We start from the raw sequence: 15,231 nt of genomic DNA, 5'->3' as shown, positions 1-15,231 counted from the left end.
CTTTTACAGAAAGGGATTTCTAGAGGCAGAACTTCCTAAACTGTGGACACAAGGGATAGTCTCCGATATAGCCCTGAACTTTAAAAGGTACCTGACCACTTTTGCGCTGGAAGAGGACTCTCTTTTGTATAAAAGGAGAAGAAAAAGAATAAAACCCTCGAGTGCATGAGAGAATACAGGATAGCCTAAAGGGAGCAATAGGGGGAGGTTCAGTTTACCCCAGATCATCCCTGTTAGTTCTACCCCCAAAATGTGCTAAAGAGTTTGCACCCCAGCAGGGACTGCAAATGTATGATGGGTTATTATTACAGATTTTTCTACAGATCTTCTGTGGTGAAGGGAAATGTGGATGACAGGAAGAACAAGTACAGGCTGGTATTTTGATGAGGACAACCCTGTGTAAAAGCTACAGAAACATTCCAAGGATGACATGCACCAAATCCACAATGAACTAACCATGCGATGGATAACGGTGTGAGTAGGACTTCATCTCTCCCCACACTACCCTTCATTTACCTCTATGTGGGTATAAGCTAAAATGGTACAGCATCCTTTTTTTTAATGAAATCTTTTGACAGTTATGAGCTGCACCCCCTTTCCGGTAATCTTTTTATGGTGGGCACATAAACTGGATCAAAGGTTTCCACTCATTTTATAGAGGTGGTGGGTGGGCACTTTTCCTGGTTTCCTTGGGGCAACTGGCTGATGCTCCCTGTCTGTTCCACTTGGTTTCATTGTCTTGCATAAAGTTTGAAAATATACCTAAGACTACCCAGTTGCATTGATTTCCTTCATTCCAAGTGAGGACAATGAATGAGGCGGTTATTACATTTTATCCTCGCAAAAACCCTCCAGGGCAAGGTAGGCCAATAGTTTCAAAAGGACCCAGAGAGCTTTATGTAGAATGGGCATTGGCTCCCTCCCCAGAATTACTCTTGGAATAACCTTTGCCTTTAAGATTCTTAGCCAATGTCATTTGCTCCTTCATTGGGTCTACTGAACTAAAGCCAAGCCGCCTTCTACCACCTTTAAACTATGTCTGTTCCACAACCTTACTACCAGTAGCCTGCATGCCCATTTTTCACCCCTCTCATTGATGTCTGCAAATGAAGCCAAACACCCCAAAAAATCTATATGTGTACTTTGTACCGTATGCATGTAGTCCATCCATCTTCTCCAGAAACCTGCATAATCAGGGCCCATAAGTGGGTAGTGGGCAGTCTACTGAGTGGACAAAGAACCATCATACTGTTTTTACAGGGGGAATTAAGCAAAGTAAAATCAATTGAATATGGTTGTTAAATTAAAAGAGCCCTGTTCAAATCAAACTGGTTAATCAATATTTGTATGCTAAAAAGTCTTGATTTCTTCCTTGTACAGGTAGCATGTGAACATTATGCACAATCTTACATCCATGTCTGCCTTTCTGCTGCTGGAATTCTCAGACATTCGAGAACTGCAAATCTTACACTTCTTTATATTTCTGGTATTGTACTTAATGGCAATAATAGGGAATCTTCTCATTTCTATTGCTATTGCTCTTGATCATCGCCTTCACACACCCATGTACTTCTTTCTTCTGAATTTGGCCATCATGGATATTGGAACAGTTTCAGTCATGGTACCCAAATCAATGGAGATTTCCCTCCTAAATTGCAGATTTATTTCGTATTTTGGATGCGTTGCTCAAGTTTTCTTTCAGTACTTATTTGGAGCATCTGACTATGCTCTGCTAACTATAATGGCACATGACCGATATGTGGCCATTTGCAACCCACTCAACTATGAGACAATTATGCACAAAGGAGCCTGCATTCGAATGGTAGCCATTGTGTGGATTGTAGGTCTTCTTTATGCCACATTACATACTGGGATCACCTTTGCCAACACGTTTTGTTCTAATGCTGTCAATCAATTCTTCTGTGAAATCCCAAAGTTATTGAAGCTCTCCTGTTCTAACTTTTACTTAGTGGAAGTTGGAGTTATTGTGCTAAGCTCCAGTATAGCACTTGGGTGTTTCATTTTCATCATCATAACTTACATGGAGATCTTTTCTACAGTGCGCAAAATCCCTTCTGTCCATGGTAAGAAAAAAGCCCTTTCCACTTGCCTCCCCCACCTCACTGTTGTCTCTGTCTTACTGTTCACTGGAGTGTTTGCTTATACAAGGCCTCCCAGTGAAGCTTCTTCTGATCTAGATATAGCTTTTGCTGTGATGTACTCCATAATTCCTCCCACATTGAATCCATTCATCTACAGCATGAGAAACAAAGATATCAAGACTGCCTTATGGAAACTCTTAGATGTGCGGCGTTCTTCTAAAACTATATCCAGAATTCTATAAGAAGGCATGTGGGTGCTTTACAATCACCTTCTGTATGTGAATTTCCCCCTATAATCTGTTGTAGAACATCTGTTTTGCATGAAGGCAGCTCCTATTTTAAAACTTGGCATCTCCAGGACTTCTGGTGTACCGCCAGCGCTGATCGGTGACGAATCCTTGAGCTCCGAAGTTCCTGGCGCTGTGAGGGGGGGCTGCGACAGCAACACGGACCCCCAGAAGAACCCCAGATTGAGCTTTCTTGGGGCGTGAGAGCTTGGCTGTGCCCCATAGTGACTCCTCTGTCCCTGGTAAGCTCTTTTTAAGAGCTCCGACAGTGAGCGGAGTGAGAGTCGCGGGCGCGATTTTCAAGTATACTGCTCCCCTCACAGAGCAAAGCTTCGAGCTGGCAGTGGAGGAGCGGTGGAGATATATATATATATATATATATATATAGATATATATATATATAGGCTTTTAAGACATTGGACATCGTGAGTAACAGAAAGAAATTTAAGGGGGGGAAATTTACATTGAAAAGAATTGGCCACAGGAGGAGATTTAAACAGGAAGTCGATCTCCCATTGAAAGAACTGTGATGCAGTTAATTTGCCTGTAGCCGGAAAGACTGAAAGGAACTTATCAATTACCAATGATTGGGCTCAATACCTTCCCCCTGAAGCAGGGTAAAGGGGAGAAGAGCTGAATCCACTAAAATCCCTGTAAAATTTTTAATTTGGACTGGGGAAAGTCCCCCGGGAATCTGGAGTCAGGCCCCTGGAGGGATCAGCGAGCCACCATTATGATATCACAATAGAAAGGAATTTTTTTACCTCTTTGAAGTTGAGAACTGTCAATTTTGAAGAGAGCGCAAAATATAAAGCTGGGTATAAGAAGTTTGATAAATGCTCTTTTCACAAATGGTCACAAGATTTTTAAAATATGAAGAAGAATTAAAAATGAGAGTATAACCAGTTCAGATATAAACTTGGTCCCTGATGTTTTTGGAAATAAGATCTGTGCCACTTCCTGCTCTGTTCTGTTCTCGTGAAATCTGAGACGAGCAGGATGTCTGTAGCCATAACATCACCTGATGGATTGGACTTTCAGAAGGAACTTTTGGAATTGCTTTTGGACTTGAGAAATGAATTGTGGCAAAATAATATATTCATCAGTCTTGGACAATGTAATTGACTTTAAAGAAAATGAGGAAGATGCATGGAATATTGTTCCCCCAGTGAGAGGGGGGGGGGGGGACAGAACATATGTCTGATCCAAGGAGTCTCCAAAGAAGAACCAGCATGGAATAATGTCCTCCCAGTGAGAGAGGGAGGGCAGGATCCATACTAGGGCCATAACTTAAAGGGGGGGGATTGAGATAGGGCTGGAAAGTGGAAATATAACTGGATGGTTTTGTACTACAGTATTTAGAGAATTGGGGAGGCAGCAGGGGATGATCAAGGAAAAATGGGGGGGTAGGCTGGGACAGGGTGGGAGTGGGGTGAGGGGTAATAATGGATGTAAATTTTTGATTGATCTAGATGGTCCGAAACTGGAATGACTTGTGGAACTCGCTGAAGTATCTGGGAGACCCTGAGTCCAGCGGAAGGGGGGCTGAATTAGTTTTAAGTGTTTAAATGTTAGCATGATAGAATAATTAGTATTTAAATTTATGGAAAATTCTTGGTAATAAATTCGAGGTTAAGGGGAGAAATAGTAGATAGAAGGACAGGAATTTTGATTTGGATAAATTGATTAATTATTGGTGAAGAATAGATGATGATTTTAGAATAGAATATTCGAGTGATAATGATAAAATGTGTTAGAATGATTTAAGATATGAAATGGAACTTGCTTACTTGGAATTTTAAAATGTACCCAGTGAGGGGGGAATTGAGGAAGTCAACAATGCTAAGTAAAAAATGCAAGAATTGATTTTTTAAAAATGTGTTCTTTTGTTTTTTGTTCTTGTTTTTGTGATTTTGTAATATTGGAAAATGAATAAAAAATTTTTTTGGGGAAAAAATAAAAATAAAACTTGGCATCTCCAAGCAGGGCAAGGAATGATGACCTGTCTGAAGGCCCAGAGAGCCACTGGAAGTCCATGCATATAATACAGACAAAATGGAACCATGGCTGGTTGTGTCAGGCAACTTTGACACAAATTCTCCCTAATGTGTCAACTTTATTCTGCATGTCTCTGTAATTTGTTCACCTGTGTCTTGTGATGGAGCCATATATCCCATGAACAACCCCATCAAGCCTTAGTCCTCCAACAAGGGGCTGAGAGTGATATATGTCCAATGCCTATGCTAAATCCTACCTACATCTGAAATCAATAAAGTTGTGGCCTTTTTTTAAAAAAACACAGAACATTTTCTTGTTCACTTTGTTCACCTTCTTAAATTGGGCCTTGTTCCCAGAGGTGGGGGCAATAGTATCATCTCATTCACACTATACATTTAAAGCACTCTTAACACCCTTCAAGACTCATGGCTTTCCTCCACAGAATCCTGGAAAGTCTGATTTGCAGAACAATATGAGAGCTGTTCGGAGACCTCAACAAACCAAGATTCTGGAAACTTCCTCTTTAGTATATCCTCTCTCTTTACTGAATACAAAATGCACCTCTATTTAGGTAGCACTCGGCAAAAGGCTATCATCAAAGTTCTTTTGGGGTCAAGAGAATGATATGGGAAGTGGCAATTCAAAGGCAGATTTCAGTGCCATCCTCTTAAAATTGGAATTATATTATTACATCTGGTTGAACCAGTAAGAATTATGGTGGCCTTGTTCTGCACTAATTGAGGCTCCTAGGTCATATTCATGGGCAATCCTATGTATAATCCAATACATGATTCAACAAGGAGGTTACCAGAACATAGACCGCTATGAAAGTCTATCTCTATCTAGAAATGGCAACAATATTTGAATATAATCAAACAAATCTGGCATAATGCTAGCCATAGATTCAGCTCAAGTGTCATCATTTTTCATGCCTTTAGGAACATATTGTAGATGTTATTTCTTCCATCTGCAACTAACGTGAAAGAAGCCACATTCCTCATGTGTTTTACATGAAACATATTTCAATCCATAGATAATTCCTCTTGAGACTACTACTATTGAATGCTACTGGGATCTGTAGTTTCCCCAAGAACACATGCAGAGTGTAGGGTCATAAAACCTTGTCACTACAAGGTACACATTTACACACACAGCTCATTGCTATAGAAGACATGGAAAATAAAGAAGAACATTTTAGAGATTTTGACTTTGTTTCCATGAAATACAAATGAAGAAATCAAGTGAGATGCGTGACAGAATGCAAAGGTAAAATATAAAGAAAGAATAAACCCTCCTAGTGTTTTCTCCACTGTCATCCAGTAGGTAATGCCACAGAATAATTTGCAAAGTAGAAGACTTGGCAGGTGGCCTGGCATAATCCATCACAATATCCTCGCCTTACATCTGCTAATCTCACTTTAACATTGAGAAAGCAACTGCAGCCTAGATACTGCAACTGTTTTAAACATTACTTAGACAACATTTGTGAAGCAGTCTGAACCCTTGAAATATTTTATATACGTGTACAGTTAAGCAGTGTGTAACTGTCAAGTCAATACATAGACTGAAACCAGTGTCAGCGTCAAAAATTCACAACCTACCATTTCATAAATGGGGTGTCTCTGGGCTGCTCAATACTGGCAGTACCTGGTTTCTGCATGCATCTGTTCATGTGGTACAGATTCCACACAGAAAGCAAAAAATTTATTGAAAAGCAACCCCCTTTAAATTCAATGTGACTGATTGCCAGATATGTGTTTATAGGATTGCACCCTTACCTAAGCACTTGCACCTTGCATTTTTGTACTGTATGTGAATATAGCTGACTGAACACAGTGGGATCGTATTCTGAGTGCACACACTTGCACTATTTAAATTCTCTATTGCTGAACACAAACTTCCTCTACTCTCTGTTACGCACAAAAACATACACTGTGTCTTATCTCCTCACAGGAACACAAGCGTATCTTGTCTTTAATTTTCACAAATCTCTTCATCTCATTTGTTAGACTTCAGCAGCACAGCTTGGGGTGAAGAAGAGAAGAAGAGTTTGGATTTGATATCCCGCTTTATCACTACCCGAAGGAGTCTCAAAGCGGCTAACAATCTCCTTTCCCTTCCACCCCCACAACAGACACCCTGTGAGGTGAGTGGGGCTGAGAGACTTCAAAGAAGTGTGACTAGCCCAAGGTCACCCAGCAGCTGCATGCGGAGGAGCGGAGACACGAACCCAGTTCCCCAGATTACGACTCTACCGCTCTTAACCACTACACCACACTGTGTGTGTGTGTGTCCCTTTTCCAGCACACTGATGTGCACCTGTGCCCCCCAATGCAGTGACCTTGAAGAATCAGCTGTACGATTCAACACTTCATTTAGATATATTAGCTAAAACAATCACTAGCCTCCAAATACTGATTCTTTCATGACACGTATAATTCAATGATCAAACAATCTGCTGTTTTACAATCAGAAATAAGATCTATATAGTTTTGAAAATGAAAATTGCTGAAAGAATTGTTAACCAATGAGTAGAGTTTATTAGATGAGGATTACGCATAACTGGACAGCATGCCTCCTTTCCAGCAAATGTCATTGGAATATGTGGGAATAAACAAAGTTGGCAGCATATTGGGTATCCCCGTTGAAGAAAAAGGACTGTATCCTTTACTGGTATGTATAGGTACAATAGAAGTAGGAGGGGGAAACTTTTTATATGTTATAAATTTATTCAATGTGACCATTTCCAAATACTTGGTGTTAAGCCTTACTTCCAGACATGTTAGTTGTGTCTAATTTGTGGCAGCCAAACCAACCTAGGACAGATCCAAGCTATACACTGAAAGCAAACTTAACTCACACTTAAAGCACATGTTTAAAGGTTATTTGGGGGAAGGTCATGTGCTTCAAATGAGCTTGGATATGCTTTCAGATGTTTAACATGAAATGACCCATAGATTTCCATGGCACTTTGATGTTGAACAGAATTGTTGTGGCATAGACTTTGTGGCATGGTGGAAAATAAACTTCAAATGAATTGAGAGCCTTTAGATTGACTATAACAAAGTCCCTGAAAGCATTTTTTCTGTATTTTACTCTTCTTTTTACATTTATATCCTTTTTTCACATAGTTCCATGTACTTGGCATATCCATGTAGGGACAGGAGAGATCCTTGTTGAAACATCTGTAGAACTGCTGCCAGTCCATGCAGACAGTTATCAGTTAGATGGACCAAAGTTCTGACTCACAGTTAAGCAACTTTGTTTATTCCCATGTTTCTTTTTGGGTGGCAGGAAACTGTGTTTAGGGGCAATGAGAGGGTCCATCCATGTGGACCAGTTCTTTCCCAGTTCTTTCCCAGTTCCTTCCCAGTTCAGATTTTACCCTGAACCAGAAAAGAATTTTCAGGCTTTTGAAATGCTTTCCTTTTCTTTGACTCAAGCAGCTGAGTCTTTGAAGGTTGTAAACCACAACCTGGCAAGCTTTGACAACACCTCAGGTACATAATTCACAGCAAAATGTTATGCATTTCTATTCAAAAGCATATAGGGTAGCAACTCTAATTGTTTGAAGTCTCTTTTCTTCCATAAAGCTGTCTATCATAAGGGGGATGATACACCTGCTTTTTCATTAGCTATAATGCTAATATATATATATATATATATATATATATATATATATATATATATATATATATATATAGCTTCATTTCTATCATTACTGATTGTGACAGTAATGAAAAATGTTAATAAATTGCTGAATACATGCATTAAATAAGCTCTCTCTCTCTCTTTTGATCAGCAGCCATGCCACATCTGTAGGAGAAAATGCCTAATTCAACTGTCCTTCCTACTTTTCTTCTCTTGGATTTTTCTGACAACTGGGAGGAAAACATTTTGTACTTCACTCTTTTTTTAGTGGTTTACTTGGCAGCCTTGACAGCAAATTTTCTCATCATCTCAGCGGTTTCCCTGGATCAACAACTTCATACCCCCATGTACTTTTTCTTGGTGAATTTATCTGTTGTCGACCTTGGTTCCATTTCTGTCACCATCCCCAATGCCATGATCAATTCACTTTGGAACACCAGAGAGATTTCATTTTCTGGGTGTGTTGCACAAGTGTATTCTTTGTTCTTCTTCTTGATCTCAGATCTGTTCTTGCTCACAGGAATGGCGTATGATAGGTATGTTGCCATCTGTGACCCACTGCACTATGAGACAGTGATGGGCAGGAAAGCCTGCATCCAGATGGCAGGCAGTGCATGGATAGCTGGCCTTCTTTACTCAGCCTTACACACTGGTAGCACTTTTGCCATCACCTTCTGTTCGAACATCGTCAACCAGTTCTTCTGTGAAATCCCACAACTGCTGAAAATTTCCTGTGATAATTTGTACCTCGTTGAAGTTGGAGTTATTGCTTTCAGTGCATTTATAGTCTTCACCTGTTTTGGTTTCATAGTTGTTTCCTATGTGCAGATTTTCAAGTCGGTGCTCAGAATCCCTACCACTCAAGGACGGAGTAAGGCCTTCTCAACTTGCCTACCACATCTCATTGTTGTCTCCTTATTTATAAGTACTGGTGCCATTGCCTACTTGAAGCCTGTCTCAGGTGCACCTTCAGATCTGGATCTGGTGGTTTCTGTATTATATTCTGTGGTACCTCCACTGATGAATCCGGTTATTTATACCATGAGGAACAGGGACATCAAAGTTGCACTTTGCAAAATGTTTCAGTACCTTGTTTCTTACAGGAAATAAGGAAGCTTTTCCCACTGTGAATCCAATATCCAGTCCTTTGAGGTTTAATATTAGAAACAATGCACTTTTATAGGCAAATGCCAGAATGAAACGGGACGTAACATAGATATGTGTATGCATGTATCAATCTATCTACTCATAAGGTAAAGGTAAAGGGACCCCTGACCATTAGGTCCAGTCGTGACCGACTCTGGGGTTGCGCGCTCATCTCGCATTATTGGCCGAGGGAGCCGGCGTACAGCTTCCAGGTCATGTGGCCAGCATGACAAAGCCACTTCTGGCAAACCAGAGCAGCACATGGAAACGCCGTTTACCTTCCCGCTGTAGCGGTTCCTATTTATCTACTTGCATTTTGACGTGCTTTCGAACTGCTAGGTTGGCAGGAGCTGGGACCAAGCAACGGGAGCTCACCCCGTCACAGGGATTCGAACCGCCGACCTTCTGATCAGCAAGCCCTAGGCTCAGTGGTTTAACCACAGCGCCACCTGGGTCCCTCTATCTACTCATACTCACCCATTTAAACTATTGCACTGAAGTTATTTGAATCCTTTGAGTTCTGTCCTGAGTGTGAGTAACAACGGTTGCATTTTGTTAAAACTTCATCACCGTTACAGGTGTCACATAATATATGTTCTGCATTTGTAAGAAATATATATATTAGTGCGGTGGCACCTATACTGTGGAACTCCCTGACCATTGACATCAGGCAGGTGCCTTCACTGTACTCTTTTGGATGTCTGCTGAAAATATTTTTGGCTAGATAAGCCTACACAGAGGATTAAAATGGTGGTGTGTTTTCAGTTTATTGCTGGGGGTTTTAAAAAATTAAAAATGTTTAAATTGTTTTTACTAGTAATGTTGCTGTTTAATTTTTTCCTGTAAACCACCTTGAAGTTTTCTGCAATCAAGCACAATATAAATGTTATGAAATAAATAAAATTAATTTTTAAAGAAGAATATTTTAATCGTCCACTGACATTAGTCACCTATATACATAAAAATCCAAGGCTTACATCACGCAGACCCTATTGGAGCATCGAAGTCCCAGACTGTATGAAGTCAGCTCCAGCCATGTGGTGGTCTGACCTTGCACTCTGTAGGAAACTGTGCTTTCTTATTAATTCGTTGAATGTGGTTGTCAGCAAATGATATTAATGTGGGTATTGCTTAACACAGATAATGAATCCATTTACAACAATCGACCTGAGAGTTACTGAAAATAGAATAAATTGTTGAAAGCTACAGAAATTTAAGATCAGCAGAACTATAATTATATTTCTCAGTATAGATGCTGTAAACACATACCATTTTAAAGGTGAGTGAGAATGAACATTGTTCTACCTCCCAAAGCAATGACATTTTTCCCCCCAAGGGTGACCTCAATGTATATCCCTGGAGGAGACCAGAGGGATGGATTTCTCCCCCTCGTTTGCTCCAATGCCTTTATTTTCATGCTAGCAAGTGGAACCAGTTGAGTAGAGGTGGGGCGCAGGCTGATGTGGCATAACAATGATAGCACAACTAGAGGAAAGGAGCAGCATGGTCTCCGCTCATCTCACCCCCAATGACACAGGTAGATCATAGGTTTTCCAGTTGAAAATGTCGCCGAATAGAACATAGGGAGGGAGCATAAGCCACTGGACACTGCAGAGGTGGAATTCACCAAAGGTAGAGAAACCAAGGGACATGAAATGTCTGGAATGATATATGGAGCAGGATATCTGGAACAAGGGAACAGTCTAGATAGCAGACTGGGGAGAAATGAGAGAAGAATAAGAATATCTGAAGCTGTTCCCATTATCTTCTTAATTTCACTATTACATAGGGACTGGAATGAAGAGGAATGGTGGGGGCCTCCCCCCTTCTCCTGAACCTTCTCAAGAACAGGAGGACAGTATAGATTTAGAATAGTGGTTTGCATAAGGGCATAGTTCAGAGGCTGCAGAGGGCAGAAGCTGGGGAATACTGGAAGAGAAACAGCAGGAAGAAGAGACAACTGACAGGCTCAGTGTCCTTGGAAAGCATTCCTGACCCCAACTCTCCCAAGACCAGAGGGGCATTGAGGGTATTAGAACAGAGAACTTAGAGGCAGAAAGCTGAAATTAACTGATACAGGAGTGACATTGAATAGGGGAGATGTAGAGGGATAGAACTTTACTTGGAGCAACGCCATCATTGAATAGAGACTACATTCTTTGTCTCTCTGTGAATACTGAATAAATTATGTGGTAAGGACTCTTTGTCTTTATCTGCTTTTTTGGCTGCCACTAGGGGAGGGATAGGATTCCACTGAAGCCTTGGCATTTATACACCACCTTTCTTTCATGATGGCACTCTTCAATGATCACACTAAAGATCATGTGATACATAGAATTTCCATGCTGTCTTCCATACTCATTATCTTCAACAATGCCTTTTCATCAAATTACTTCAGACCATGTTCTGGGATCTCCCCTTTTTAATATTTGAACTTTTTTGAACTGCATTTCAAAGTTAAGCAGTTCAGGATAACTTTGTAGACTGACCTGCACATCTGACAGCAAAATGCTGGGTCTGTCACTCATGATGGATCAATTGAAAGCTCCATCCTGAACATTTGCCTTTGTCCTCTGCAAACAGTGACATTCCATAATGTGTTTTTCTCACTTTGGCTCTCACTTTGCAGCCAGTGTGGTGTAGTGGTTAAGAGTAGTAGACTCATAATCTGGGGAACTGGGTTTGCATCTCCACTCCTCCGCATGCAGCTGCTGGGTGACCTTGGGCTAGTCACACTTCTTTGAAGTCTCTCAGCCCCACTCACCTCACAGAGTGCTTGTTGTGGGGGAGGAGGGGAAAAGGAGATTGTTAGCCGCTTTGAGACTCCTTCGGGTAGTGATAAAGTGGGATATCAAATCCAAACTCTTCTTCTTCTTCAAATAATTTAGACATAATGATCATTCTCTTGGGACTTTGGAAATAATCTGGACTGAGCTCCTGGGGAAAAAACTCTAAGTACTGTTTCAGAAGGAGCATATATAATTTTCCTTCCCCCCAAAAAGAAACCCACTTCCACTGTAATTTGAAATCAGAAACAGAGACCTGGAGCACAATGTAGATGATTTCAGTATCACATTTATTTCATTACAGAAGATAAATTGACAGATCCTTTCTCAAGTTAAATTTGTGAAAGTTACAGAAATATAAAGACCTTAATAGAGAAATACTGGAAGATCACTGAAAGTATGAGAAAATTGTACAAATCTTGGAATAAATATATACTGGTACAATAAACCAGTAATTATAGTAATACTAATATCTTGTTCCTTTCTCTTGTTGGATGCATCACCCTAATACTCTGCTTTCCTAATATATGTTGGATAATCTTCTTTTGCATATGCAAGATAGTACACCAGCTATACTTTCCAGATCCACAGTACACACAGTTGTATAATCTGATGGGAACAAGAATGGAATGGAATATGCCAAACAAATGTGTATAAGCAACAGATCCAAGGTAAGATGGATTTCCCTTGGACAAGGAAAGTAGTTCTTTGCATTCAGAAGATGATAATAAGTTCTATATGGGCATAATTTATTCATTAAATTTAATCTAAAGTCATTAACTCAGAGAGAATTGATGGGAACCCTAGATAGGATCATAGATGGCCCTACAGATGTTGCTGGATTGCAACTTCCATTGTCCCTGACCATTCTGGCTGGGGCTGATTGAATGACACATGTTACACATCCCTGATATTTGGCATGGTTAGATAGGAAGTAATCTAAGAGAAGATGGCTGGAATTTGAGAAGTCCTCAGTTTGAGATCTTAACATACTAGTTAGATTGCTAAAATTCACCTTATACCTGTGACTGAACCAACACAAAATGTATAAAGAGCTGAAGTTGTCCGTCCAAAAAGAGTTCCCTCTAATTATCTATGAAACTAGCTTTGCATACTAGAAACTAATGCTTATTCCATATGTCACCATGAAATTTTGAATAATTGCAATCTAGACTATTGCGGGCATTTTACTGAACTGGCACCACAAAAGATACTCTGGGAGGAAGGTTCATGGTGTGGTTTCTCTGAATTGTATGTACAGAACATAAAACATCAAGGGAACAACTCTAAGCTTCCAGAAACGAAGACTGGGAGGTTTTTGGATATTGCAGAGTTTTGTCTTTCTGTTGTGAGAAGGGGGTGACTTTAAGAGGGAGAGGTCCAAGTTCATCAATGAATGGGAGGAATCCTCCACCACTGTTGCTAATCCATCATTACTGTTGTGAGGCCATGATTTTATTGTTCGGATAAAATCATATGCAGGAAACTCTAGGACACCCCACCCTTCCAAAATCAGTATTGGGACTGTTTTCTCACATCTCATTAAAATTGCAAATGTGTATACCAGAATAATATACAGTGGTACCTCAGTTTACAAACACAATTGGTTCTGGAAGTCTGTACTTAACCTGAAGCATATTAACCTGAAGCGAAGTTTCCCATTGAAAGTAATGGAAAGCGGATTAATCCATTCCAGACGGGTCTGCGGAGAACTTAAACTGAAAATACTCAAACCGAGGCATACTTAAACCGAGGTATGACTGTGTGTGTACGTATTTTATACACCAGATCTGTACAACATATGGCACTCTAAACTTATCAGAATCTTGTATTGTGGTTGTACTACCAGGTACAACCACAATAGCACACAGCCATTCAGTTTTTCAGTCCAGAACATGCAGTTAAAAGCAGGAGGCTTGCTAAGGCTCTGGTGGGCTACTATTTATGACTGATGGACAAGCATAGGATCCAAGTTGTGCATGCCTCTTGCAGAATCAAATAATTAATTAAGAGTATCAATGAGCGTTTTTCTTCTTCACTAACTATAGGCTGGCTACAGTTTGCCAAGAAAGAAATGAGCAACCATAGCTTTGTGACTGAGTTCCAGCTCAAAGGATTCTCTGATGTTCTGGAGCTGCACATTATATCCTTTTTGGGTTTTTTCCTCATCTACTTGGGAGCTGTGATTGGAAATCTTCTCGTGATAACTGCTGTAGCCCTCAACAAACACCTGCAAACCCCAATGTACTTTTTCATGGTTAATTTAAACATTATTGATATGGGTTTCATCTCAGTCACTGTTCCCAAAGCCATGGCTAATTCCCTGATGAACACTAGGAGAATTTCGTATTATGGATGTATGGCACAGGTCTTCTTCTTCTTTTGGGCGGGGGCATCAGAATCCGTCCTCTTGACAGTCATGGCCTATGATCGTTATGTTGCCATCTGCAATCCACTGAACTACGTGAGAGAAATGAACAGGGGAGTCTGTATCAAAATGGCCACCAGCGCATGGATCTTTGGGTTTTTGGATGCAACACTGAATACTGTCTGCACATTTATCATCCCTTTCTGCTCCAATAGTATCAACCAGTTCTTCTGTGAAATCCCACAGCTTCTAAAGCTTTCCTGCTCCAACTCCTCCTATCTCATTGAAACTGGAGCTCTTGTTTTTACTGTTCTGATATGTATAAGCTGTTTTTGTTTCACAATCATTTCCTATGTGCACATTTTCAGAGCTGTGTTTGGCATTCGTTCTGCAAAGGGAAGGCAAAAAGCGTTTTCTACCTGCCTGCCCCATTTTGCTGTGCTCTCCTTGTTCTATTTCACTGGAATCTATGCCTGTTTGGGGACAACCTTTAGGGCCTCGTCAGGCTTAGATTTATTGCTTGCAGTGTTGTATTCAATGGTACCTCCTTTCATGAACCCGATCATTTATAGCATGAGGAACAAAGAGATAACAGCAGCACTTCAGAGGTTTTGCCATAAGAAAAGAAATCTGCTGTTGATTTAGAAACTTGAATTGAGCTGGTATAATTCCAGTCCACTGATGTTTTAGTTAAAAAACAAGTTGGATATCTAACAACTCACACTGATTTCATCAGAACCTAAGGCCAAAACTAGATGATCAGCTGAATAAAAAAAAAGAGAATTGTTTAAAAAGGTAGCAAAGAACATCCATTCTGGTTTTGAATCTTGGCATGAAATAGAGAGATTGCAATATTTTGTCCCTCACTGTGTTCCCAATCTGGCCTATGGGGA

The 15,231-nt window shown here is 40.3% G+C and overlaps 3 protein-coding genes across 3 annotated transcripts; all 3 read left to right on the top strand.

The window, feature by feature from the left end:
- Positions 1-1,396: 1,396 nt before the first annotated feature.
- LOC118079098 (olfactory receptor 14I1-like) lies at positions 1,397-2,344 on the top strand. The gene has a single exon (XM_035103134.3). The coding sequence runs from the start codon at positions 1,397-1,399 to the stop codon at positions 2,342-2,344; it is 948 nt and encodes a 315-aa protein (XP_034959025.3).
- Positions 2,345-8,215: 5,871 nt separating this feature from the next.
- LOC118079094 (olfactory receptor 14A16-like) lies at positions 8,216-9,148 on the top strand. The gene has a single exon (XM_088654648.1). It carries the CDS (start codon positions 8,216-8,218, stop codon positions 9,146-9,148), a length of 933 nt encoding a protein of 310 aa, XP_088510774.1.
- Positions 9,149-14,245: 5,097 nt separating this feature from the next.
- On the top strand, positions 14,246-14,983 carry LOC148683904 (olfactory receptor 14A16-like). The gene has a single exon (XM_088654647.1). It carries the CDS (start codon positions 14,249-14,251, stop codon positions 14,981-14,983), a length of 735 nt encoding a protein of 244 aa, XP_088510773.1. The 5' UTR covers positions 14,246-14,248.
- The last annotated feature ends 248 nt before the right edge of the window (positions 14,984-15,231 follow it).

This window comes from Zootoca vivipara, chromosome 12 (genome assembly GCF_965207765.1).
Source record: "Zootoca vivipara chromosome 12, rZooViv2.hap1.1, whole genome shotgun sequence".
Taxonomy (NCBI): Eukaryota; Metazoa; Chordata; class Lepidosauria; order Squamata; family Lacertidae; genus Zootoca; species Zootoca vivipara.
This window is presented reverse-complemented; position numbering and strand designations above follow the sequence as displayed.